The sequence below is a fragment of the Parus major genome, chromosome 2 (assembly GCF_001522545.3).
Source record: "Parus major isolate Abel chromosome 2, Parus_major1.1, whole genome shotgun sequence".
Lineage (NCBI taxonomy): Eukaryota > Metazoa > Chordata > Aves > Passeriformes > Paridae > Parus > Parus major.
The window spans coordinates 102,527,314-102,554,788 of record NC_031769.1 but is presented as its reverse complement, the minus strand read 5'-3'; the positions used below and the strand labels follow the sequence as shown (position 1 = coordinate 102,554,788).

The window sequence follows — 27,475 nt, the reverse complement described above, 5'->3', positions numbered from 1 at the left end:
CCGGCTGCCTTCCCGGTGGCTCCCTTGTTTTAGGGCGTGGGGAGCTGCCATCGCAGAGCTTGAGCTGCTGCCTCCACCTGGGGCTCATTACGTGCTGCTTCCTCTCCAGCTGCCAGGGGCCTGGACAGAGAGCAGGGAAATTGCACGCAAGGCACTTGTAAAACCCTCAGCCCTGTCTGCCACTGGAGGAAGAGCTGGCTGAGCCTCCCTCCCTGCAGGACTGGCTTCCTGCCCTAGGAAATCCCCTGCTGTAAGGCAGCCCAGGAGATCCACCTTGGGGATCTCAAACGGTCAGTGCTGGCTGGGTACAGAATGAGAGCCATGGGTTTTCAGAAAACCCTAATAAAACCTTTTGATTATACATAAGAAAAAAAAAAAAAAAAAGAAAAGTGATCCTTCCTGCTTCCCAGCTCTGTGGTTTGCCTAAACTTACTTCCCTGGAATACACTGGAGTTTGATCTTTGAGAAATGATATCTAAAAAGCCCACATGTCAAAACTTAACTGTTCCAGCGGTAGGATCATAATCTGCCTTTGATCCTGTGAATTGCTGAACCACAACTCTATTCGTTGCCCAAGGACTGCAGGAAATGTACACAGGGTTATGCAAATCTCTAGGAGAGGGAATGTTTTGCAGGGAGGGGGGAAGATGGCTCATGCTGCCCCTGTCAGTCTCTGGATTGCAGCTGAGTAGTTTGGCAGTCCCTGTGCTCTCCTGTGTGGCCCCGCTGCCAGTTCCCACGGCTCCTACCCCTCTCTGCTCACCGTCCAGTTGTGCAAGTCTGCAGCGGCCGGCTTTTTTCAGCTCTCTCCCTGCGTGTGCCGGTGGCATTTACAGGCAGAGTCTGCAAGCTCGGTCCTTCGTCTGCATTTTTCTCCAAGCCACCACTGTGAGTGCAGTGTTCATGTTTCGCCTCTAAATCCCCACAGCTTTTGCCTGTTGGGGATGTTTGCATGGGGTGGGTCAACCCGATGGTAAGATGCACAAAATAATTTCTTTGGGAACTTTGAGGGGAGCTAAGCCTGCACCAGAGTAGCAATACAACTGGGACATGGCCAGCAGATGGGGAGCTGTCAGGCAGGACTTTAATTTTGTGTAAAATGTGAATTTTCCTCTTTCCCAGGCTTGCAAAGGAATAGTCAAACCCTTGTAAAAACGCAAGTTGGACGTAGTGTGGGAGCACATCAGTCATCAACACAACATTCAAAACAAGAGTGCTTGACATCCTAACCATGGCTCAGGGTAACAGATCCTGATAAAAAAAACCCCATAAAATAGAGGTCCTTTGATACCTTCTCTATTATTTTTTATTTTTTTCTTTTATTTTTCCTTTGGGTATGTAAGCTAAGTGGCACGACACTGGACTTTGGTACTTCACCCAATTTACTTTAATTTGCATGTTGAAGAAAGATATCAAAAGGGCAGGATGAAGCCACCTTTGCCCAGCTGCCCTGGTAGGGCTCCCCTGGCAGCCGTGCCGTGGTGTTGTGCTGTGCTGGGGACGGCTGTGCTGTGCCCAGAACATAGCCCAGCCTTTTCCATAAGCTGCGTATGCCGTACAGGTACAGGGGCTGCACACACCCCAGTGTGGGGCAGTGCTGCATCAGCTGGGCAGGAGCTTGTTTTGCTGTTTCTGTTTGGTTTTTTCACCTCGGTGATAATTCTTGCCCAATGCGCGATCTCTGCTCTGTGTACTTTACTACTCCTTGTGATAATCAAAATCCGGCCCTGAACTTTTTCACTACAAAGGAAACAAGAACTTTGCCCTGCTGGCTGTTAACAGGGCACTCTGCGATGCCTCAGCCTCTTCTCACGTGCAAAAACCCCTAAAGTCTGAGGAAATCAGGCTTACGCTGATGACAGAACGCTTATTGTTTTTTCACCGGTGAGGGTGGAGATCAGCTACTTTGACATGGACATGAGGTTTCTGGTGTCAGACTCCTCTTAAAAAAGGAGCAGGCACCCAACCAGTTTGGGGGGAAAAAATCCCTTTAAACAGCAGGACCGCCAATAACGGCTCAAAGTGCAACCTGTGGTGGGTTCAAAGCGCTGACACATTAACCAGACCTTGGGCCACCGTCTGTAGTTGCCGCTGGGTGCCCACACCGTGGCTGCTGGGAGCGGGGAATGAGGGTGGCCCTGTTATTACCCGAGCGGAGAAAGGGCGCAGCGGTGTTTGCACAGTGCGGACGGAAGCGCTGGTGGTGGCCCTGAGGTGTTGGGTGTGCAGCGGCAGTGGGGCAGCGATGACAAGGTACGAGCTTCCCCGTGCAGGAACAGGGAGAGGCCCAGCGCTCAGATCTCAGCCTCCAGCTCTTGGTGAAGGGCTCTGATGAACACCGAAATGATGGTGGTGGTGGTGGCGTGAGGCTGTCCTTCCACGTCCACTCTTTTGTTTGCAGGTGTAATCTGCCCCAGGTGAAACCCCTGGCTCCAAGCCTCCCCCTGACCCCAAAAGAGGTAAGGCTTGTGGGAAGAACAAATATCATTTATGAAATTGCAACAGGTGCAACAGCAGGAGAAAAGGAGAATGCTAGAGCTGCTTCTGGGCCCATGCCTCAGATGGTTTGGAACTGGGTGGTGCTTTGGTGGTGTTTTCTTTTTAACAATGGTGAGGTGTCCTGGAGATCAGATGAGGAGATATGAGGAGCCAGAAAGCATTTCTGAGCGTTCAAGTTTTGTAATCATGTTACTGCTCCCTGAGCTCAGCTGACACAGGAGACAGGTAAACATCTCCCACTGCTCAGGTAGGTGACAGTGTATAAATCTTCAGAACACCCTGAGGAATAACAAGTCTTTTGTAACTTTGCCTTTGAACTCTGAAGGAGTTATGCTTGTATGATGGATGGCAGTGGTGCCCAGCCATATTGTGGGGCATAGCACAGCTCCCTTGCAGAGGTTTTATCCTCAGCTGGAGGGAGGGTACAGCCAGCTGTGTGTCAGTGCTGACCCTTGCAGCTGTAGAAACTTGTCATTTCCTTTCCAAACACCAGCAGTTGGCCTTGGGCCAAAAGCGATTCCTGTAGTGTCTGTTCCTGCTATATACATGTGTAATGTTAACTTACCTGATTCCTGATGTGGGTTTCTCCACAACCACTGCCACATATCTGTGTCTTGTCAGTGTGGTGGTTTTGGGAGCAGCTTCTTCCATTATCAAGCCTTAGAGTGAGTTTACCTGAGAGTGTGTCCCTGTTCAGGGGAGCAAAGCAGTGCTTTGCACTGCTTGTGCTGAATCATTGTTACCTAGCAAGTTTGAGAACGTGAAATCATATGTTATTGTAGCATATTACAGCTTCAGAGAATGTATTGGATTCTGAGTTTATATCAAAAGACTAATTCTTGATTGCGGTGATAAAATATCTAGGTCTAGAACTTTGCCTTCACAGCTCTTTGTAAAGTAATTGCTTTAGTAGCAGTGGCAAAAGAAAGGACATGCTCATTTTTGATGCTTTAAATCAGACAAATCATTTCTGAAGACAAACAACAAAACTGTAGCAAAGCGCTCTGTTGCAGGGCTCCTTCTCAGATTGTAAACACTGCAAGACAGAAACCATCAATATTTACACAGTGCTCAGCCCAGCACAGTGCAGCTTCTCTGGCTGGGCCTTTGGAGGCACTAATAGGAATATTAAATCATGCTGAATACCTTCTTGCAATATTTACAGTTTAACAATAACCACGCGTGTATGTGCCGAATACTGTGGATTGTGACCATGCAGGGCCAGAACCAGAAAACCTGTGATGAGGTCAAGCTTTGTGATATCTTCCCCCTGCTCATCACACGTGTGCTGGGACCCTTCTGGTGCTCCCAATATTCATCAAAAGCAACTTAGAAGGAATGATGTGAGAGTAAGTGTGTTACTGTGTGAGCTGTCACCAGTTGTGCCAAGGACTGTGGATTGAAAAGTCAGGGTGGGAAAAAAAAGCATAAAAAATACTACTGCTATGTTGCCCTGTGGGCTCACAGAAATGTGACACAGAGAAGAATTAGCCTTTTGCGGTTTCATGTTTCCTTGACCTTTTAAGAGAGGAAGAAAAAAACCAGATCCAACTTCAACTCCCAGTTACAATGCTGAAAGTCCAGAGCAAATGTAATACATTGGGTCCTGAGGTGTGAGAGCAGTTTCATGTTGTCTATTGAAAAGCAGTGAGAGAGCTGAGGTATAAAGATAGTTTAACAAAAGCTGCGTGAGTTCAAAGATAAACCTCCATCCCAAGCAAGTGTAATTATTGGTGTTTGAGTGTAATTTTGGTGTTTAAGGAGATCTATTCAATCTGCTCTGGTGGGGATTTATGTCTTGGCGTCAAGTGTGAGGTAAAGCAGAAAACATGAGGGCACAATGCCCTTGTCCATGTGAGCAAGGGATGTGCCACAAGGGAGGGCTCCTGGGCACCAGCACTGCAGCTGACAGCCCCTGGCAGTGGCACTATTGCTGGTGCATGTGGCAGGGATGCTGTGGCAGCACCTGCAATCACACCCCTTGACACTTGGGAAAGTCTTGAACCGTTAGCATTAAGCTCAGACATGCTACTTGATATGAAAACAGTTCCAGTTAAAAGTAATTTCAGAATTGTTATTTTTGCTTATGCAAGTGTTGACAAACAAAATCTGCCTGGATTATACTTAAATGACAAACTCTGTGTGCTTCAACAGGTGTTCTTTGTTTTGGCTTGGTTTCTTTGTTTTATTTCCTACCTTCCACTAAAATATTTTTTTATCTCAGAGAGAGAAAATACAGGAGGTGGGCTGCTTCCTACCTGACTTCCCAGCATTGCCTGGCAGAAGCTGGTAGACATGAATCATCACAATGAATGCAATACTGCACGCAAGTAGCTTTTCTTACAAGCACAAGGTTGTTAAGCAAAGGATGAGAAACATGTGGAGTACACTGCAGTTTGCTAATGTATGGCTGGGTTCCCAGGTCTGTGTACATTCTTGCAGACAGGCTGCAGTTGTCATGATGCTATTGCCAGGAAAGATGTCAACAAAAGGAGACCTCTTGTCAGTTAAAGCATTAGGTTAGTAATACAAAAGAGTACTTTATGGAGTCTTTCAGATCAATACACACCATCTGTTTGTCAAAGATGTTTTTCTCTTACGTGTAGTCATACAGCCTCTTTGATGTAAGTCATTGATTTTTAAATGTTTTTTAAATAACAGCAATATTTACTATGTGGTGAATTGGAGCAATGAGCAAGATCATAGGATCCTCTTGCAGAGGATCATGACTTAAAATTTGTGTGTTTTAGGCAAAGCATTTCTGGATTCACTTGAAGACTGACACATGGACATGTTTCCATTGAAGTTGCTACAGGTTTGTCTTTGTGTATGCCTCCAATGAATTTTATAGCTGGCAATTAGTCTGGGATGAAGTCTGGTTTCTCTCCCAGCACTGCAAATGCAATTGTGTAACTTCACTAGAATTCCAAGCCTTGTTCTTATGCTGGATTAAAACAGTAGATAGTGAGATGAAAAGAGAAGTCACCCTTTCAAACTCCTCTTTCCCACTGTGACAGCTTACTTCATGGAAGCAGCAGCCATCTGCCCTGGATTACTTTTGGTTTGTGTTTAATGAACACCACATTCCCCTAGTGTTACCACTGCTCCAACAGCAATACCCTGCCCTGTGCAAAGTCTACTGTTGCCCAGGGGCTTGTATCTCCTTGCCCTCAGCTGGCACCATGATACTGCCCATGCTACCTCTGAGGAGTGTGGAAATTGTAGAATAGCGGTCATGGTGGCACTGATGCACTGGGAAGGGATGTCACATATTTAAAATCTATTTACTGAAATGTTGCTCCAAGGTGGGAAGGGATTTCCCCCTTCAGCTGTTGCTACAGGTATGATTGTCCCACAGCATAGCACAATGCCATCTCAGTTTTAGTGCATCATCTATGAGCTGTCTGGCCCATAGGATTTTTTTTTCCCCTTTTCTTGTCAGTTATTGACTGGAGAGATGAAGAATGACACATGCTTAAGTGCATCAGTTATCTCAATTTCTTCCACCTTAGGCCTAGCTTAGCCAAGATTTACCAGAACAGTCTACAAAATGAAGTTGTTTCAGGTTGTTTTTTTTTCTCAGGTGATAGGAGCTTTCTTCAGAAGACCGACAAAAGGACTGGAGCACAGTGAGTTATTATTACAACCACTTATTAAAAAGACAAAAGAACATGCTGTAAGACAACAAATAATATAATCTGACTTGTGCAATGCAGTAACTTCTCAGTGCTACAAAAAACATCAGGGACGAATACAGTCCTGAACGCATACTCACAAAGCCATTCCAGATTGCAACTGTGAGTACCCATATGAGTTCAACAGAAAAAGTTAAGATATAGTACTTTAAGCACATGACTTTGATAATTCTTTAGTTTGAAGCCAGGGATAAGTGATAGGCTGGACATTCCCACCAGGGAAATAGGCTAGTTACATCAGAATGGGTTACCCTTTGCTATTCAACATCTCAGCTCCCTAGTTACCATCTCCAAACTAAGGTGTTTGCCTCAGCACATGGTTGTTTACACAGTGACTTATATTACCTTGGTGAGATATTTGATACCCATAAAACATCCATCACACTCTGTCCTACTGCTTTTCTTTAACTCAAGGCAAGGCCCATCCCTCTTCCAAAATGTTTGACAGCTTTGAAATATGGCAGTGTTGGCACTGGTGTAGCTCAGGGGCCGTGCAGTGGTTGCTTTCTCCAGAGGCTCTGAAACACCTCAGTATTTCTCCTTCTTTGAATAGAGGTGGCAAAATCCATAATTTGTTTCCATTCTGCTTGGCTGGAAATGAAGAGAAATTTGGCACCCTGTCATGGAGACAGTTAAGTGAAGAGTCAATACAATGAAGGCCTTTGCACCAGAAGTAGCCCATAATAGGTGGTGGCAATGTCACAGCTCTGCTTGTTTTTTAATATAGCTGTTTTGTTTTTTTTTTTTCCCTCTTTCATGTGTGTGTTTTTTTCCCTTTGGGTGGAGCAGAGCTGGGGAGGTGATGACTTACCTGCCACAGCTCGGTAGATCGCAATCTGGAACTGGCAGAGTGTTAACACAATGCCCCAGCAGAGCTTTTCTGTCTCTAATTTCAATTATTATGTTGTTACTGGATCAGTGAAGAGAAGCATGAAAAGCACAATTACCAGGAAGCCCTGTTCCTTTGCTTGCCCCTTTGTCTCACTGCGAATGGGGCATGTGACTCACGGAGCAATAGAGGACCGGCTGTAATCTCACGCACTACCGAGAAGGGTGCTGTCCGCCGATGGGATCCAAGCGTGGGAAAGCAAGCCTGACTGCTGGCTGGAAGGGCCAGTCACGTCATGTTTTGCAGCTGGCATCCAAATGCATCCTGATGAATCGAGTGAGAGCAGTTACCTTCTCCTGCCATGACGGTGGCCGAGCAGCCGTGCAGAAGAGGGGCTGTAAAAACCTCCCCGCATGCAAAAGCAGGGCAAGGGACGATGTTGTGAATGAGCTTACTGTGACAGCACAGCAATGTTTTATAGGCAGTGTTTTACTGGCATAACATCAGACTAAAGGGAGAGGGGAAGGGTATCTTTGAGTTGTGGATGCTGGTCCCAGGTTTGCTCAGTGCGGGACCATGGTTAGTGGGCCTGACCCGACCCTGTTATGCGATGCATAGTGGGAATAGAGAAATCCACTTGCTCTCTGCACTCCAAATCATGTATAAAGCTATGACCTCAACAGCAAATATCGGTACCAGCAGAGCAGCCAATATTTTTATCATTAATTGCTATCAAAAATGTCAGCTCAAAGTCATCAGATTTGATAGGTGAGCATGCTCCAAACTGATGGCTGAAGTGAATTATTTGCCTATTGCGTGATGCAAAAACAATGTCTTGCAGGAGAGAACAGACATTGGCAAACAAACTGACAAGAAGATATACTTCTGGGGAAGGCTTCTGATTTGATCTGGAAGGAAACATTGAGTATAAATAGGGAGAAAGTTTACCTGAATGAAAGGCGGGGTTCAGTCATGGCTTGGACTTCCTTGCTCTGCTGGAGAACAGTGTGAAACCTACCTGCTATTTTACTCCCTCTGAGCTGTTCTCATTACAAAAGGTACCAGACACCTCAGAAAGTTTTTAAAGTAATAAAGCATTTTCTCCCCCCCATCCCTGGTACATCAAATTTATCAGTGACTAATGAGCACATAAATTGCAGGATGTGAAGAAAAATCCCTTCATCTTTCAGAATTTTCCCTGCCTATGGAACTGCAGCACAAATCTTCCTGGTCTTTCTGTGCTGAGGGTCTAGGCATGGGCAGACAGTACACGGTGCAGCACTGGCACACTATTAATGTAACTATTAGGTGCTACAAAGTGAATCAGAACCTGTTTAAATACTGGTATAACCATGCAGAATATCATCCAGGACATGTTCCTGTGGGATTTGGTCACTGTCTTTATTTCACATAGCGGGAAAAAACCCCATCTGGAAGCAGGATTCCTGCGAAGGGAAAGTTAGCTATGCCTGCCAGGGATCTCTTTTGCCCCCAAAAATTCAGACATCATAGGACATAAGCAGAAAATGAAAGGGAACCAGCGAGGGGAAAACCAAACAGGCTGGGGTCTTCTTGCCACTTCTTTTGAAGTCCCCAGTGTAACTCCTGGCATCTTCAGTGGGGTTTGGCTGGGGTCTGTGCAGAAGCGCCTTTGAAGATTTTGCTAAGGCTCAAGGCCTTGATCATGGCAACTTTTATGCCTGTGAGCAACTCTGTGCAGATGAGCACTTCCAGGGTGCTCAGCAGGATGCTTCGGATGAGACTTTGCAGGGCCGGTCTTAAGCAATGAGTGCTTAAGAGAAACATTCTGCTTGTCATGCTTTTATCCTTGATCACATCAAATGAAATGCCTTGGCAGTTCTGGAAGAATGAATTTGCATTGAAAACCCACAGCTCTTACAAGCAGTGCATTAATTATTTTATTAATTTGCTCTTTTTACATTATGGGAAACATTCATCTATTTACATTTTCCTGTCCACACACAAACCAGATAGATAATCCTATGGAAACCCAAATCATTAAGCCATAAAAACACTCTCCTCTGTCTAAAGGCTTTCATATTTGTGTCTTTTGTTTCAAATCAAAAACATTTTTAAAATCACATTTGGGAATGCAGGTAGGCCAGTGATTTACATTCTACTTAAAATATGCATTTGACCATTTTCCTTAAAAAAAAAAACCAAAACAAAAAACCAAAACCCCCAATAAATTCACAAAGATACACTTCAAATTAAAGTGATAGTGCACATCAAAGCATTAAGGGAACACCAATAAATAAACTGAAATATATTACAAATAAATTATTTCTATTTACCTTTTCAAATATTAAAAATCTTTAATCCATTTCTTCATCTTTCTTTACAAAAAGATTATGAGAATTTTATGGAAACATCTGCAAAAAATATAATAAATACCTCTTTTTTTTTGTTTTTTAACTTTTGAAGCAGGAAACAAAACCAACCTTTTCTAAAATTTCTCCCAAGGAAAAAAAAAGCAATAGTTTAGTCCCAAAGTGAAACAGAATATAGGCATTTTTAATATACACTGGGCAGTTTAGACTAAAAACAAATAGTTACAAATTATACTAAAACAGATGATGGAGCAAATATACTAGCATTAGTGTTGGTAAATGAGTCAAGTGGTCAACTAGTGGCATTTTATGGGCAGAATTATTTTATTTTGTATTTTCTGGTATTGGCTGTATTTTTAATATTCTGCTAAAAAACTAGGCAAACATTATAATAACCTCTCCAGTGCCAAATGAACTAACAAGCATTCAGCTAAGAATAAATTCATTTAAAATAGATACAAAAAATATTCTATGATATACAAATACAACAATTTGTAATGTACAAGACTAGATAGTCTTCACCTTTTTTCTTTTTTTAGGGGGGGGACTTACTGGATATAAATTTCTGTAGCCACTTGTCAACCAAAGTCTTAACTCATCTTTCGTAAAACGTTCACAAAAACTAAGTAAGTCTGCGACACAGTTGTGAATGTGGACTCTCACCTAGGTACTGCTTCGAATACTTCAGTACAAATGAGTTCCAAATAATTAATACTTCCTATGACTATATATGCTCAAAAGTGGCAGTTGGCACTATTACATACTGCAAACACGGTGATGTTTTGTTGCTGCTAAAAGTTAAACGCAGTGTTTCAAAACTAGCAAATACACTGGTATTCAAACGCTTAGAGGGTCAAACCTTTTGAAGCTCCTGTAACACCAAGCACTCTAGAGTTACACTGGATTTCTGATTACTCTAGTTAAAAGTCTTTTATATATTAAATTATTAGCCCTTATCTTGTAAACCACAGCAGTAAATATTTGTGCCCTGTTTATAAAGACATAGCTCAGATATTGATGGCTTTGAGAGGTAGCAAATTCTCTAGTGGTTTTAGTATGCTCTCATGAAAATACTTGGTGCCAGAACCTATTACCTCTCCTATATTCTCAAATAAAATTAAATTAGCACCTGGCTATGATGTCATAGGAAAAGAAGCTGTCTGGCATGGTCTCAATGAGTAGTTTTAGCAAGACCTTAACATCTTGATGACGATTTTCAATGCCTTTTAAGTGCAAGCTGCAGAATCACGCCACACGTGCAGTGGGGTTTTTCACTGGTTGGACTGTCCATAGAGGCTGAGCAGAAGTGGGCACAGCCAGCCAGCAGTGGCGTGCAGCAAGGGCTGCCACCTGTGCCCCTCCATGGTGAGGCTGTCCCTGTGCTCACTGGGAGCAGAAAGCAGCCTGCCTTCCTCTCCCGCGTACCCCTGCCCTGGCAGACGGCATGAAGAGCACGTCGGGAGCGGCAGAGGAGTCTGGAAAACATCACTGCAGGATGCACATGCTCTGAGGACTGCACAGTGCTCCTCTGCTCGCACCAGGCCTGTCACCCAGAGCAGCCCTGTCACCCAGAGCAGCCCTGTCACCCCAAGCAGCCCACGATGATTCTGCTGGCAGCAGCACGTGCCAGTCCGGCACGCGTGTGCGCACTCACACACGCTCACACGCTCGCACACAACTCGCTTTCAGCAACATGCCTGACGTAGCTTTCCTAATGTTGGCACAAGAGATTCCAGTAGCAGCGTGGTCGGCATCGTTCCTCATCAGGGGAGCTGGAGGACAGGCCCCTGCCCCAGCCAGAGGTGGCTGGAGGGGACAGACACACAGGAGCTGACCTTTCAGGCTCCTCTCCAGCCCTATGATCTGCCACTTCCGCCCACTATTAATGAGCTACTTAGGATGCATATTTTTCGTGATTGCAAAACAATGGCAGAAGCCAGGGTAGGAAGGCTTGTCGTGAAAAATATTAAGTTCATATTGATCCCATAACTTGTGAAAAATAGTCTATTATTCTTGTTCAAGTGAGTACTTTATACTATTAAGAGGAGGCTGAATTAGAAATTTACTCCTAGATATGGACAGTTTGGTGATAAGCAGTCTGAACTGTAGCATACAACCAGCTGTGGATAGAGCAAAGCAAGCCTGGCCTGGAAAAGCATCAGAGGCTCCATGTACAGTAATTCACCTACAGGTGTCCGTGTGTGGCTGCATGGACGTATGAGATCGGATGGTCCCACCGAGATTAAGACATCAACAAAACCAAGCTTTTTTTTTTTTTTCTTTTTTTTTTCTTTTTTTTTTTTTAACCAATATAATCCATACAATACAATACAAGAGGAATTGACAATACAGTACAATTTTAAAAATTCTTAATACTTGGACAAGAAAATCCTTCTTTTCTATTATCTCTTCAACTGTCATTGCTTCTTATCTCCTTCCTTTTTACTCTTTTATTGCCTTTCAAAATAGATTATTTCCCTGGAAGATCGAATTTACAATCTTCTGCTGATTGAAATGTTTAAGTAGTGATTGATGAAATAAAAATGAGGCAGTTTGTACAGCTGTGAGTGTGCGGGTATCTTTCCACAGGATCTTTTATATCCCTCACCATCTCACCTGTGGGATATACTTCCACTTTTTCACCTGCCAGAGCTGTGGGGTTTCTTTTCGTCCCCCCCTCCCCGCTCCCACCCCAGCTCCCTCCCCCTGTGTGACTCCTTAATTCAGGTGAAGATGTGATTTGGAGGTTTAGAATAAAGTGCGCCATCTGCTTTAAAAAAAACAGTAATAAAAAGAAGGGAATCCGAGTCATAGGTCCTTTCATCTTTTGTGAGGAAGACGGCAGAGTCTGAAAGGATCACCCTGCGTGACTGAAAATACCAAAGTCCCCTACAGTTTGATATTGCTGTACACTGGGTAACAGACTAGCTTTAGGTCAACTAAAGATCATGAGTAAGTTAAATGGAGCATCTACTGTACAGGTGTGCGGGTGTGTGGAAGTCTGAGTGCTGCGTTTATTTGTCCCAAACAGAAAAGAAAAAAGGATCGTGCTCGTTTACATGAGGCAAAGTGGCAGCATCAGTACATGTGACAAAGCATTGTGATGACATGGGCGAACCTTCAGAAAGCAAGGGTGATTAGAGGACATCTCTCGGAGGACCGACAACTACGCCACGGCAGTGGAGTTCACTGGGAGCATCAGGGCAGCTGCGTACAGAGAGAGGGGAGGGAGAGAGGAGGGGGAGAGAGCCAGAGAGAGGAGGAGGAGGAGGAGGAGGTACAAATACTTCGTGGTGACCTTGAGCAGGAGCCTAGAGGGGCAGATTATACATGAGGCTTGTCTTGCCAGAGAGAGTCCTCCCGGTGGGATCCCTTCATAGCCTGGTCTGGGCTTCGGGGATGTATATCTCAATGCTTTCGGCGCTCTCGGTAGCTGAGTTCTGGCGGACCGATGCAGCGCGCTTGGCAGCCATCAGCCGTTTCCGGGCCTCTTGACGCTGCGAGCTTTCCAGAGAGCGTTCTCGTATGAGTGGCACCTGACCTTTCGATGGCTTCTTTGGCACTGGAGGAGGGACCCTTCTCTCCTGATCAAAGCAGAAGGTTAATGGCATTATACAGCTTCTCAGGGAAAGGCGGGAAAAACTAGGATATATCAGTAGTTAGAACACACATTTTACCTAAGGTTTGTTAGCTCTTATCTGCCTTTCTGTCTTCAGTCAACTGGCTTTTGTGCTCAAAGGTTCATAAACATAGGGCAAGGGCAAAGGGGAGGGGAGGGCCGTCCGCCGTGCTACTTCTCCTCGGGGACGGTGCTGCCGGGACCGAGGCCCCCACCGCTACCTGGTTAGTGCCAGGGACTAGGAAAGAGACCGACCTCCCGCCACTGGCACAGCCAGGAGGGAACGCTGCCCTCAGCAGAGGAACTCTGGAGAGCCCCAGCTCCTGGGCCACCCTCTTCTATCCGTGCACAGCGCTAGATGCTCCTGCAACACGGAGGTGCCGTGGCTTTGGCGTTCCCAACTGCGGATGGGAGCTAGCTGTCTGCAGCTGGTGCATCAGAATAAGTAGTTTTTTTAAAAAAACACCACATATTTATGTATCTATTTTTAGCAGTGTAGTGACTGCTCAAAAATCCCACACTCTGGGTCTCGCTGTGCAAGCTCATACACTCTGGCCTTGTGCTAAATAGACATGAAGCTACATTCAGCTAGAAACAGAAAATCTGGTAGGAAAAACTTAAAAACCGTTAAGAGAACATGCATTAATCATCATGGTGGCAGCTAGCTCCAGATATGTGACCAACAAGGAGGGCTTTTACATATATCCTGGTGCATGTACACACACATACACACAAAAAAAAGAAGGAAAAAAAATCAAAACCAAAAACCAACAAAAACAACCCCTCAGAGAGGGATTTTTCCCGCAACAGAAAAGTGTATTCAGAACTGAATTTCAGGCATCCACAAAGACTTTGTCAAGTTAATTAGATTGTCTTTTAAGTTACATCCCCTTCCAACTGTGAACACGGTCTCTGAGCGGAGGGATTTTATCACACTACAAAGGTCCCATTCTGCCCTTTCGTTTTCTCTCATGCTGCTCACAACAGCTTCCATGGCTCAAAATATAAAGGTGCTTAGTTACACTTATTCATACTTTGCTTCTTCTCTCCGTCCAAGGATTAATCTATGCTGCTTAAAAAGGGCCCAGTGGCAAAGGCCAAAGACAAATATCAATTCCACAGAAAGTTTTTTCTTCCTTTTTTTTTTTTTAATCCTTTTTAAGAAAGGAGATGATCTGTTTCATCTAAAATCATAGACAAATGCTGTTGAAACAGGAACACAGTGTAATTCTTTAAAATCTTTACCTTCCTACTGTAGGTCCCTTTCTTCACCACTACTTAACTTCCTTTAAACCGTTATAGTCTTCTTTTTGTTGGAAACTCTTTGAAATGTTTTTTCAGAAGCAAAGAAAAGGCACATTTTTTTCAAGGAAAGCTCTCATTTCTTACTGCTGCAATTGCAAACACTCAGCCTACCCACTTAACTGTAAAAGCTAATGAAAGACCATATACCAGCATTTCTGTGCATGCATGTTTGGCAGTTTTAACTTCCTTTTCTGATAGAGACTGGAAAAAAAAAAGAAGATAAGAAAATGACTTGCCTTCAGTACCTTGGGCTAGGAAAACACATTCCCATTCATTCCCCTACAAAACACACTAGGTGTGCACAAATGGTGTGAACATGGTACTCCTAAATCAGGAATGAGTATTTAGTCTTGATTGGAGGAGGAGGAGGAATAGTGCTACCAGCACTGCCTGTACAAGCTTCCTGCTGCAAGATTAACGGGGTTTGATATTATTATGGTTATTTATCCGAAAGAAAACACCACTTTGGCCATTGGCAGCCAGCTGACCATAAGTTGGGGTAGCCAAGACTCCTGTCTGAGCCACTGTACCTGTAAGTTGTGCTCCCTCTCCTCCTGGTGACCCTACCTGTTGGCTGTATTCATTGCTATCAGACCAGTCACAGCAGAAATTCAGCCATCAAATTACATACCTATAGGAGCGCGACATTAGACCGTTGGATCCTCTAGGAATGGGTCTGTGCTCTAAGGATTTTCTGAAACATTTGTGTATTTTGGCTCACCCGAGTGCTGTTTGTCTTGAGGTGGATAGTGAGGAGAAAAAAAAAGGCGATGTGGTGCCAAATGAGAATGTAAAGTGAAATGTGACTCACGCTTGGAGATGTGGCAGTTGTTCATGGTGACAGAAGAAGACTACATTTACCAAAAACAAAAAAAAAAAAAAAAGGAAAAAAGCCCACCAAAGCTCCAGATGATTTTTATGCTACCTCAGGTAAACAACAATACCAGAAAAGTGAACGTGTTTGTGAACTCACCCTTTAAAAAAAAGCCCAAAATAAATAAAAAACAAACAAATGGATAAAAAAAGTAACTTTTTCATGTAACATTTTGGAAGGCATATTTTTGATATTGCTGTTTGTAATCTGGCTACCAAAGTCAGCAATGGTTACAGTGCTTCCCTAGTTTTTTCAGTAACACAACCTAGAACTCTTGCTGTATGCAATAATATGAACCGTAAATGTGATTTATTTAATTTTAAGAATCAATATATAAGGCAGTTCCTTCCAACGATTGATCGTCTAATATGATTAACTGTAAAGCTTAACAAAGTACCACATTCCCATTATCCAATTCACAAAGACAGATTTGGTTTAAAAATATGCCTGAAACATATTACAGATAATATCCCAGATGATTATTATGTAAACATTGTTATTACAATGAAATTAATTTGATATGAGTTTCATTTCACATTTTTAACGGCAACGCTGTAACACAGAGGCCTATTTAATCTGTCCAGTATTTGTGCAGGGTTTTAAATGAAGCATACAAAATCTACAGTGTTCTACCTTCTTGTCATGAGGATCCATCTGTTTCCAATTATTGGCCTTTAACTGATGAAGTTCATCAAATTTCATACTAATATTTTCTATGGACAACTGCAGCATATCCCAAAACCCTGCTAAATCCTGGGAGGTCGGCCGTGGATGTGCATTAGGATTCTGCGCAACAGAAGAAAAAAACATGTTGGCTTTAGTACTTCTTAATGTAAAGCATTTGTGCAAATGGCTACAAATCTCGCTAGCAAAGCAGTTTGAGCAGATCCAAGTGATGGGGAAGACCCGGAGAGAGGAGCAAAGCAAAGCATTACTTACTGGCAGGTTTTATTTTGAGGAATGTGGCTCGGCGTTGAGCTGCTGTGCCCTGCCAACATCCACCCAGCAAAGGCAGCAGGTACCCCCCACAGACTAAGGGTAAAGGGCCCCTGTGGCAGGATCTGCCACAGGATGTTCCCGGGCACAACTGGTGGCAATCCTATCTGCACTGAAATGAATTGCCAGCCTCTCTTCTTCACTTTCAGGAGGAAGGATTCCCCACCATGCTCACACTTGTGAAAAAGAGTAATACCTCTGCAAATGTACATTTCCTGCATGTGCCAATAATGCTATACCAATGTGTGAACACTTTACCTGCACTTTGAGGATGTAACGTTGACAAAAATACACTAGGTGAAATTGTCTCAGGCCAATTTTTTTTTCTTTTTTTTTTTTGTTTGTTTGTCAAGAATAACTTATGCAGGGTGAAATGCCCTACATGCAGAAGCACAGTAAACCCATTTTTACAGGCAGATTTTTGGGAAGAATGAAACTGGGACACAGGTGGGTAGCATTGCTTTGTGTGTGCAAACTTATCAGCCCAAGAGCATTGCTAAGAAAAGCACATCTGGACAGTCAGCATCTTCAGCACAGCTTGGGCCAGACCCAAGAAATCCTGTCCTTCTGTCCCTTCAGTGCACCCCAGCTCTGAACATGTTTTGCATGCAGTGGGTGTACACAAAACCATCCCTGCCTGCTCCACTGGCAAGGCTTGCATGAGGGAAGGCTTTCTACAGGATGTCTCTCTATAAGCTGGTTCCCAGCTGAAACTGTTTAATTAAAATGAGATGTTGCATACATTCACTTCAAGCGTGTTTTTTCATAAATGCTGAGAAGTCCCTGCACCAGCCAGCAAGGTTTGGTGGTGCTGTGGCCTTGTCAAACTACACTGATAAATTGTTATTAATTTTGTTGTTAATAAATAAATTAATAGCAGCACCTTGCATGATGTTTTACATGGCTCAAGTTTTACTTTGCCTTTAGTTTTCTTCCTCCTCAGAAGCAATAAACTCAAAAGAGTCAGTTGGTTGCCTTATAAAATTTCTATTTTTGCTTTTCACAATCACATTTACAGAGGATTTTGGTAGGACGATTATACCATGAAAGGTGCAATTATTGAAAACAATAAAGTATATATTTTTAGAATCATAAGGAGACCAGAGATTACAGTTTGATTCCTAGTTTATCAGTGCTTGACACTTGCAGATTGCCCAGTCGTCAGCTGTTATTTGCAAAGATGCTCAATCAGAAGGCTTTTTCAGTTTTTATATTAAGAGCTGGAAGTCTTATAAAGACAGAGCCAATTTCTGTTGCATTTGTCCACTGAGGCAGATTTTAGTCTGGAACTTGTTTCCCAGGAACACCTGAGAAAGCCTAACTCAGGAAATTTCTGATACACTCCCAAGGACCTTAAGTTATTTTACCCATCTGTGCGCCCATGAAGGGATCAAGGGACAGAACCTTGCTCCTCTGAAGTCAGTAGCAGAGCCTCAGTGATAGTTCACCCAAAGCTTTTCACCTTTACTTTAAGGCTCTCAAGCTATTGTGAAACTCTTGCTGACTCTGACAATTTTGAGTTACTCCCAAATTAATATCAAGGCCTTTACTGGAAAAACTGCCATATTATTCAGAACATCAGTTTAGTTTATGCAGGATTATTCACAGGGTTAGTAAAAGGCACACATTAGTATCCAGCAGAAAAATTACATACCAGGTTTTCTTCACAAAGTTCTCTGAACTGGTAAAATTTCTGAGCCATGAGAAGCTGGGCACTGCCCACTGCAGTTCGAATTTTCCCTAGAACTGAGAGAAAAAGAAGAGTAAGTCACAATGCTTTCTTTGCTGCAGGCAACTAAAAGCCTATAAAAAGAGAGGAGAAAGCTGTGCAGCAGTCAGCTCTGGCTTTCAAAAGGTATGTTATCTTTCAGTCACAAAAACAGAGAAGTTGATAAATCTAAGGTCAGATCTCCACGAGGCAAAAAATATGTAAAAGGTTGCTACATGTTACCCTTATTCCTCCAGTGAGACCAGTTGCAACCAGTTGTAATGACAGCGTAAACGTGGCTAATCAAAAGCTTCTGCAGGCAGTATAGAAAGCTCACCAAATGTTATTACTATGACCCAGGCTCAGTTTTGAACACAAACCCAGCTCCCTGCACAAGGACATGTGGCTGTCAAGCCCTGTTTGCTTCACCACCTCACTGAGCAACTCACCGAGCAGCACTGCCTTATTGTCAGGTGTAGCTGAGTGTTGCTCCATCAGGGCCCCAGAAAGGGGATGATTCTTTTAGCACACGCCAATGAATCTCATCTGGACCCTCTTAGTACTGTCCATGAGCACAATCCAAGGCTGCTTCTGCCTTTGAATTCAAGCACCCAAGAGTGCTTCAGGGAGCAATCGCACCCTGGCCTCTCCTCGCTGGTGGCTTGGAGATGTCCAGGAGTCCCAGCGCAGCTGTCTGAGCACTCCTTTGTACAGACAGCTGGGTACTTACTGCCCCTTTGGACTGACCGAGCGCTGTGAAGGGCTGCAGTGAACCAGAAGACAGCCCATAGTAAATGCTTCTGAATAAAGCAGGAGCTCACACTGTTTTGGTTGCATTCAACCTCACTCAGACACTGGGATTTTACTGCTGCTAGGGGTAGCTGGGAATACACTGCCCCAAACCCAGGCATAGATGGGTGCATTCAGAGACTCCCGGGGGAGTTCTGGTCCAGGGGAGACTCTGTGTGTACCTGTATATGTGTGGACACGTGTATGTGTGTACTCTGTGTGTGTGAAAAGAGAAGCGAGAATGCAGAAACACAGCAGAAAGGCACACGTGGCCTCAGCTGGCAGTAAGACAGTGAGTCCAGAAAACAGAGTGTGAGTTTAGGGACTGCTGAATTGATGCTGTGAGCAAGAAAGCAGCTACCGATTTGTTTGAGATTTCCAATGCTCAGAAAAAAAAGCCAAAACGGTCTTTGAAAAAACAGGCTGGCATCACAGTTTTATCTGGCTCCTTCATTAATTTTCCCTCTCAGCTGAAACTACTTATTATCCCCAATTCTCTGGTTAACAAGTGATTAAAAATAATTTTAATTAATTTTTAAAAATACTACCACTTCCTTAATGAAAAACATGAGTGACAGCCACTGTGTCACAGTTCTCACTATCATTACTACTCAGAGATATTTGTATTGTCCCATCCCTCAAATAGACACAGTAACTTTTCCATGACAAATTTACAGCCTGGGTACACGGGACAGGTGAAGGAGGAGCAGCAAAAACAAACAGATGAAGTAGCCTGCTCAAGGTGAGTGAATTCCTGTCAGAGCCTAGAAGAGATACTAGTCCTAAACTGCCATCTTCTGCACCACCCCTTGAGCACAGTCACTTTCTGTATAAAAGCTAAGACAGCATTAACAGAGCTCCCCTGGGAAAATATTGCTAAGTATTTTGATTTACCACAATGAAAAATAAAGAAATTGACACATACATACATAAATACATGCAACTTTGCTATAACCCCTTCTAACAAGATTTTTAGCATTTCATTGGTCCTGTGACTAGCTGTAGTGCTGACTACCAGAATGCCACCATACACTGCTTGGTAAGAGAAAGGCCTCTCCAAGGGCTTGAGTAGCCACATGCTAAGCAGACTGGCACAAATACTCATGGTAAACTGAAACCTGATACTCAGTAATAACGAAATCTGTGTTCTCCTCCTTTAAGGCAAATGGTTTTTCCTCCACCAGCCTCAAAGCTCACTTCTTAAGGCTTAAGTGGGATGTGGAGTTCATTTATACTTCAGACATACAAAGAGGGAGAAAAAAAGGGGGAGGGAAGAGAGAGTCTGTGCACGTTTTTTTCAGAACCTATAGGAGAGAGCTCTGTGAACACACACAGAGCCCAGACTTTCATTTCATTCCCAGAACTCGGCTCAGCACTGCCAGGAAATAGCCATGAGCTGGAAGATTCACTAAGCAGAATATTTTCAGCATATTGCGCAGGGAGTTTTGCACACAACTCTCATTATTGTTAGCAAGGCTTGCGTGTCTAATTCTATGCGCACAGTGCTGAAAATGGACCCCTTGGTGTGTCTAGTCATTTATGCAACCCAATATGCAAACCACTCAACTGAAAGGACTTTTCAATAGTAGGAGGAGCTACTCCGAGAGCTTTCATGTGGTTCCCATTGTTATGAAAACTCTTCCCACTGAGTATATTTGGGAACAGCTGCCTCATCTGGAGCTCGGCCACTCTGACGCTTCCCAAGACTTGAGAAAGGGAGAAAAACATCTCCCAACTTCTTGGGGATAAAAAAAAAAAAAAAAAAAAAAGATGAGGTGGGGTTTTCCTGGAAACCTGCACCAAATGAGTTGGAAATCACATCCCAAGCATGAAGAAATGCATATACAACTTGTTGGTGATGGATGGGAATGTACCCTTTTCTTCTGGGGAAGAAGAGCTTTAATATTCAGAGATCTCAACAGAGGGAAAAGGAAGTCCTTGTCCTTGGCTGCCTAGTTACTGGCTATTTGCCTAAAAACCATCATCCCAGCTGACTGCGGGATGCATGCTGATGCTGTTCTCTATTGTTGCCACTTCTGTTGTAGCTGTGGCTGTATCTAGTCAAGTGTCACTGATTCCTTGCCCCTCAAAAGCAAGGGGTCTGTTAATGTGCAACTCCTCAACAACCAACTCTGTCACGGAAGTTAGCGGGGAGGGGGGGAAAGACAAAACACAAAGCATGCAAAAAACTGAAAGGAATGTCTCTAGAAGACACAAAGCCTTATCAATAGACTAATTTTGTTTCCAAACCCACGTTGCTCATACTGTTTCAAGGCACAATGCTCATTTTGCTTACTCAGTCAAAATCTCTGGTGCCCAACAGAAAGGCCAAGGTGTAGTGAAAAATCAAAAGCAAAACCAGACCAGTAGATTTTCTTAGAAGAAAAGTCTGCAAGGTTTGAAGCCAAATACCAAGAAAATAAACAAAATTGCAACGATAATACTCAAAACAAATCAAAAAAGAATCAGAGAAATCTTTAACAGCAAGGGAGATGGGGTACAGGAGGAAAAACACATAAACATTCAAATTGATGTGTTCATCTAATAGGATACAAAGAAAACGTATAAAACCAAGCAACAAAAATTCCCAACCCATCAAGATGCAATCATAATGGATTTAAACACCTATATAATGTTATTCATATCTGCTTTCTGTTCTATACAGGGCTATACAGCACACTCAGCACTGTTGGATCTGAATGCCTTCCAGTAATGCATTAAGCAACATTATTAACATCCATCATATGCTCTGCTGTCACCTCTTCCCCAGAGGGAAAAGTGTGTGTACTGCAGTGGTTTTTTTTTATAGTTTGGATTTTTCCTGTTGTTTTGTTTTGTTTTTTTTTCTTCCTCCCTTCCTGCTTTGACCCATCTTCCTTGTAAATCCAGTTCGTTCCTGTGACATTTTTTAAGACATGGACAATTATGTCTATTCTTGAATAACTTATAGCTATTTTGATGGAATTCTGCTACTGTGGAATGCCTCCTCACTATTACTGTTCTTATCTAGGAATCACAGAACATTATTCATGGACAGACACATAGCAGTGAATATCCTTGTGTCTTTGACCCCTCAACATGTTCTTCTTTTAAAATATTATTGAAAATAGACTTGGACTATGTGCTGTCCAAGCAGTAAGTTCTTGCTTCTCTTGGTTCTAAGAACTGCTTAGGACCTGTTTTAAAATTGTAGAGCTCTATGTATTTCCCTCCTCTACGTCTTCATCAGAAAAGAAATAGGAAAACAGCAAAATAAAAGAATTGTGGACACAAGCAAAAAAATAGTTATTGTCATCTGCTCTAACTAGGAGGTGGCTATACGTGTAACAAGGATAACAAAGTAGAAGAAAATAACAAAACCCACCTGAAGTGATGTGAAAAGTAATCACATAGAAGCCAGGGGAGTTTTGAGAAGGGACAGCATTATTTGGCCTTAAAACCCCAACTGATGTATTTGCATTTGAACTTTGACAGGCCCCAGGGTCTAACAAGTGACAAAGGAGGCACTTTAGGACTCCGACTATCAAATGCCCTTATAATGTGAAAACACCTGGTTGATAGGCAGGGCCCAAGCTAGGGAACAGAATACCAGGGACTTGCTCATTGCCCTAGGAGCAAGTGGCAGGAACAATAGCTGAAATTACAGGGACAGAGCCTGACATTTGCGTTGCAGATGTTGGCTGGGCACAATGCATATGAAGCAATCCTGCCACAGAGCTGTCACAATCCATTTCCAAGCCAGGATGGACCAGCATTTTAGCCTATTCATGTTGACAGACCTACATTTAAATAACGCCAAGCATGACAAAAGCCAGGAAATTCAAAGTTAAAGCTACTGCTCAGGTCTTAAGCTCAGCTGTTAAGGAGAAAACAGCCAAATGGAACAAACTAGGGAAGGAGCAGTCCTTTTTTTGAGTCATATATACTTACAGGAGTGATCTCATTGAAATTAATAGGGCTGCCTGCATGAGCAAATGCTGTTCGTTTGGATTGAAGCAGTTTCCATGTGTTCTCTGACTTACTTGGCTTTTATTAGCACATTTAATGTTTTTTTCCCCTAACTAGATCCTTTCCTTGCTTGTGGATTTCACTTTTTGTCCTACTAGCCTCTAGGCACTGGTAGGGCTTTCCTTGCTGGCTTCCTTTGAGAAACCCTCGTGTATGGAGATGTTCCATCTGGGGACAAAAGGACAAGAAAAGGATAAATTTGGCATGTGGCCAGAGGCACGTAGCCAGGGGGATTCCAGCAGGACTCGGCCACATGTCAGGCTGGTGACCATCCCTCTGCACGGCTGTCCCAGCCCACTGCAGGATGAGGCACTCTCCCTCCTCAGAACAGCAAAGACCAGGGCTGCTCGGAGAAGTCCTGCAGAGGAATGGCATGGTTTTCTGTGCTTGTGGCCGAGAGTGAACTCATGGGTCTCTTGTTCTTTTGCCATGCACAACTATTATGGAAAATGTACCCTTTTTTCTAAACTTTATTCCCTCATGTCTAACCTTTTCTTTTTATGTTTTCTTTTGAAACAATCGAAACCAACCGAAACAGCAGACACAGTGTGTAAGCATTGCATAATTTGCCAGACCCGGATGAATTTGTAGAGGCTCTGGTCTTGAGCAGTGAGGTTCCTGCAGATATGAGGTCAACCTGTATTCACAGACTTGCCCAGAGGGCTGCCATAAACACGCAGGAGAGTTATAATGACATGTCTTGTGAGAGCTTTGGTTTTCTGTTTTAGTTTTTACTTGATTGGCCTGGCTTGTCTCACCACTAAACCCACATTACACCTGACTTGTGGTGAATCAGACCTGCTATTTGCTTCCGATGGTTATCTTTACACCGAAGCCACAGTACAGCCCCATGTGAAAGAGAAACTTCTGGAGAGGGCAGGGGGAGGCAAAATGAAGCCTTCCGGTTCTTCCAAGAAGGTCAGTGCTCCATGTGAAATACAAACAACAGCAAAAAAAACCCTCCAAAGACAGGCCAAGGCCATAGGAGTATGTTCCTGTGCCCACCACTGCTGGGAAAAAAAGTGGTCAAGGCTGTGCAGGGAGCCAGGTCTGCTGCTGCTAATTTTGTATGTAAATGGTGACAACAGAGGCCTGAGCCTATAAAGTCACCAACATCTGTGGTGAGACTCTGACTGCTTGAAATTTTGCAGGGGAGAGGTAGGAGGAGCAAGCAGATGGTTGAGGAAAAAAACAAAAAAAAGTCAACAGTTGATTTCACTTGAGGCCTGATCCAAAGCGTCAATCAATTCTCACAAGGTGTTTAGCCTCAGATGTGTAACATCTTTTCTTTTTTTTTTTTTAAGAGCCCTAGAGTTTGTAGCCAACTTCCCTGTAACTGCAAAATACACTGAAATCATATCAAGTATGCTAGCTTAAAGTGTGAGTGGTGTTCATCTGCCTGTCACACATGCTGTGGCTTATCATCAGAAAATGATTTCAGATAAAACCAGAATACACTATACAATAAATAATTCATGGCGGAAGGGAAGCCACATTTCTCTCTATATTGGCATTTCATCGTGCAGCCGCTGAACCACAGCTTGTTTTTATACAGAGCAGCAGACTCCATTTCCCAGCTAGAAACATTCAATCCCATCTGGTAGATTCATTCCCAGCTAGATAATACCCTACGTATCTATGTAACATACAAGCTACTGTCAAACAGCAGCGAGCCGTCTCCCCGAGACAGCTGTTCCGCACAAGGGCCGCATTGTCTGAAGGAAGCGCGGATCGTTTTACGTGGAGCGCCGGGGGGATGAGCCCTCTGTCAGCTGCCATGGCATCGAGAAAACCTCGCTCATCACACGTTCTCGTTATTTTGTTATCTGGCCAAACACATGCCGGCGATGTCAGGTTGGAAACAAAGGATGCATTCCCCGCTCTGGTTATGTTTCATTAGGGAAAGCACCTCCTCTCCTCCCTTCCTCTCTCTCTTTAAAGAGTTTATAGATGTATGAAAAAGACGTTTTTTGGGGCAGGGTTTGTAACAAGCAGGCTTTTGTTTCTGGCACTGCTGAGAGGGCAGAGTGGCCCCGGCCATATGCTTTTCCTTGGCACCAGGTAGAGCGCGACATGCTGAGCCGCAGCAGAAAGCCCTGCGCAGCCTCTGTGGGAGGCAGCTGCCACGTGCCACAGCAGCTGACAGAGTCACACTGAAATAAGTACTGCAACAGTGGCTACCAGACCCAGGTGACTCTTTTCCTCCTGCCATTACCAGTGATCACATGCCAGGTGTGCTGTGAGGAGGCACTGGAAATAGCCAGCAGAACCATTCCTCTTTCCTCCCCCTAACTGACTCCTCCCACTGATTGCTCAAAGAGCCCTTTAAAACTGTCTTGTATCAAAGACACCAAGACATTGAGAGAAAATTCCGTGCAGATACGCGTTTTCTGCATCCATCAGCATCGTAAAATTCATTTCATGTTCTTTTCCTACTACTTTATTGGTGCACCAACTACCTTGGTGCACAAATAAAATATTTTATAGGTTTTCCCAGTATTATCAGTTCATAGAATGACAGAATAGTTTAGGTTACAGAGGACCTTTAAAAATAATCTAGTTTCAGCCCCACTGCTATGGGCAAGGACACCTTCCACTAGACCAGGTTGCCCAAAGCTCATCTACCTGGCCTTGAGCCCTTCCAGGGATGGGGCATCCACAACTTCCCTGGGCAACCTGTTCCAGTACCTCGCCACCCTCATCATAGAATATGTTTTCCTTATGTCCAGTCTAAGTCATTACAACTTTAAAAAGTTGTGTATTTCCTGTTTGTTATGTGTTCACACTCCTTTTTCAATCTAAAATCTCATAGTTCATGAGGTTTATTTCTTTATACTACAGAAACAACAGAAACCCTTTTATTCTGATACATGGTCAAAGAGATTTTTGAATGCACTTACGGTGTGAGTTAAAAATGAGATTCAAAAATTCTAGAACGTGGGCAATCTGGATCTGCTTTAAGGTCAAACCTTCCAGATACTTTCTTCAGAAGAAATTGTTAGTCTATTATATAACATAATTTTTTTAGAAATAGAAAACCTTTACGTATCTTAAAATTCAAGTTGTCTTATACTTGCCATTAAAATTAATTTCCAATTACAATTGCTTACAATTTTGTTCAACTTGGACTATCTAGATCATACCTTTTCATTCACTGGGTTGAATGGAAAGTTCCAGCAGAAACAGCTTATGCATTTCTAAGAATTCTTTTCCCAGTGTTAATTTCTTTCCTTTCATAAACCAAAACCTTTACATTTCAAAAGAACTCAAACATCTCTCTTCTTGAGAGGAAAGGTCAGAAAATTTTTAGAAGCAATTCTGGAGCTGAAATAGAAGTCCTTGCATTGAAAGAAGCTAATTTGGGGGTTGGAAAAATATTACTTGTATATCCAGGAAAATATGCTTAGGCGTGCCTAAATAATAAAAAACTGAATTCTCTATAAGCAGCTGCTCCTTAGTGTTTCCCAGAAGCTCACTTCTAGAATTTGAAACAGTTTTATTTGCAAGGAGTATGTTCATAAGCTCACAGATTTACCTCTGTCTAAAGTTGTCAGCTAGCAATAGTACTGTTCCTTGTAAGAGAAATAAATGGAAAAAAACCCTCCATTTTTACCGGGAGAAAAAATTCTGGATTGGGAAACACTCTCTCAGCCTTTCTGCCCTAATTAGAGTGAATGAGCAAGATGTGAACTATTCAACCCTCAACCCTTCTGAGTAATGAAGGTTTACTAGACAGTCCTGTTACTTTACAGGTAGGTTAATATTGCTGTCAGGGGTGACAACTGAGATGTAGTTTGCATGTGTGTGGTTTTTTGTCACACAATATGAAGAGCTTGTTTTATTGGCACGGTCAAAGCCTATGAGAACTGTAAGGGAGATACAGGGAGGCTGGAGAGGGGAAGGCAGAGAGAGAGAGGGGACAATTCGGAAGCGTAACTGAAATCTCTTTCAGTAGGGAGAAACATCTAAACACTGTTATGCCAATCACCATCTGAAAAGGCAACTGAAATATGAATTTAATTAAAAGGAACTACAATCTGTTAAACTATATTCTAAGGTTATGAGAAGTGATTTCAAATAGAAGAGTTAAGAAACATTAATACTACAAGATCCCTAACCACACTCTCCTAATTATCCGTTGAACTATGCAATCCCAAAAGCTAATACCACTGGAGTTTCAGAAGTGCCGAGCATTTGCATTCCCTGTCAGCTTTAATAAGGATTATTATATACATACATACAGTCCTTTTGAGAATCACAACCATAGCTTCATTAGCTAAGTAAGAAAGGGCACAATACAGAATTCACTGGGGTGAATTTGACCTATATTGAATACTTCTTTGCAGTTGCAATATTACTGTGTGTGGTTACTTACTGTCCTCAGGTAAGTTGTTTTCACGTTCTTCTCTCTCCATCTGTTGGCACCAACCCTCCATACGATCTCTCTCTGCCTGAAGTAGCTTCAGAAACCAGTGGCCATCTCGTGGGCACACTGACCTTTGAACAGCTTCCAGAGGATCTTCAGTAATAGAGTCAATCCATGGGTCAGGAGGAGGTAAAATTGACGGATCAAAATCTGTGTCAAAGTCATCATCCACTGCACATGCATGGTAGTGGTTTCCTGACCCTTGTATGCTAACGGTAGAGGTGCTTGCATCTCGGGAAAACTGTCTTGATATTTGTCCAGAACACGTATTGTCCTCTTGAGGGTCGATTATTTCAAAGTTCTCATGGAAATCCAGGTCTGCTTGCACAGCTGTTGTTACACTATTAGATCGTGTAAACCTGCGAAAGCTTTGGAG

The 27,475-nt window shown here is 43.2% G+C and overlaps 1 protein-coding gene and 1 long non-coding RNA gene across 10 annotated transcripts in view; one reads left to right on the top strand and one right to left on the bottom strand.

The window, feature by feature from the left end:
• The first annotated feature begins 395 nt into the window (after positions 1-395).
• On the top strand, positions 396-11,932 carry LOC107199988. Of its 2 annotated transcripts, none has more exons than XR_001519417.3 (6): positions 396-888; positions 1,123-2,253; positions 2,402-2,459; positions 5,250-5,314; positions 6,083-6,128; positions 7,865-11,932. It is a non-coding gene; the product is annotated as an uncharacterized LOC107199988 (long non-coding RNA). The 2 variants fall into 2 exon arrangements; XR_001519416.3 differs by having other exon boundaries at positions 6,984-11,932.
• The window catches only part of DLGAP1 (DLG associated protein 1), a 404,747-nt gene continuing 386,196 nt past the window's right edge, over positions 8,925-27,475 (bottom strand). For all 8 annotated transcript variants that reach the window (XM_015617826.3, XM_015617825.3, XM_015617829.3 and 5 more), the window contains 4 exons: positions 27,049-27,467; positions 17,823-17,914; positions 15,806-15,958; positions 8,925-12,958 (listed from right to left, as the gene is read on the bottom strand). In XM_015617826.3, coding sequence (XP_015473312.1) covers positions 12,749-12,958; positions 15,806-15,958; positions 17,823-17,914; positions 27,049-27,467 — 874 coding nt within the window. In that variant the 3' untranslated portion in view covers positions 8,925-12,748. The remainder of the gene's footprint in view (positions 12,959-15,805; positions 15,959-17,822; positions 17,915-27,048; positions 27,468-27,475) is intronic.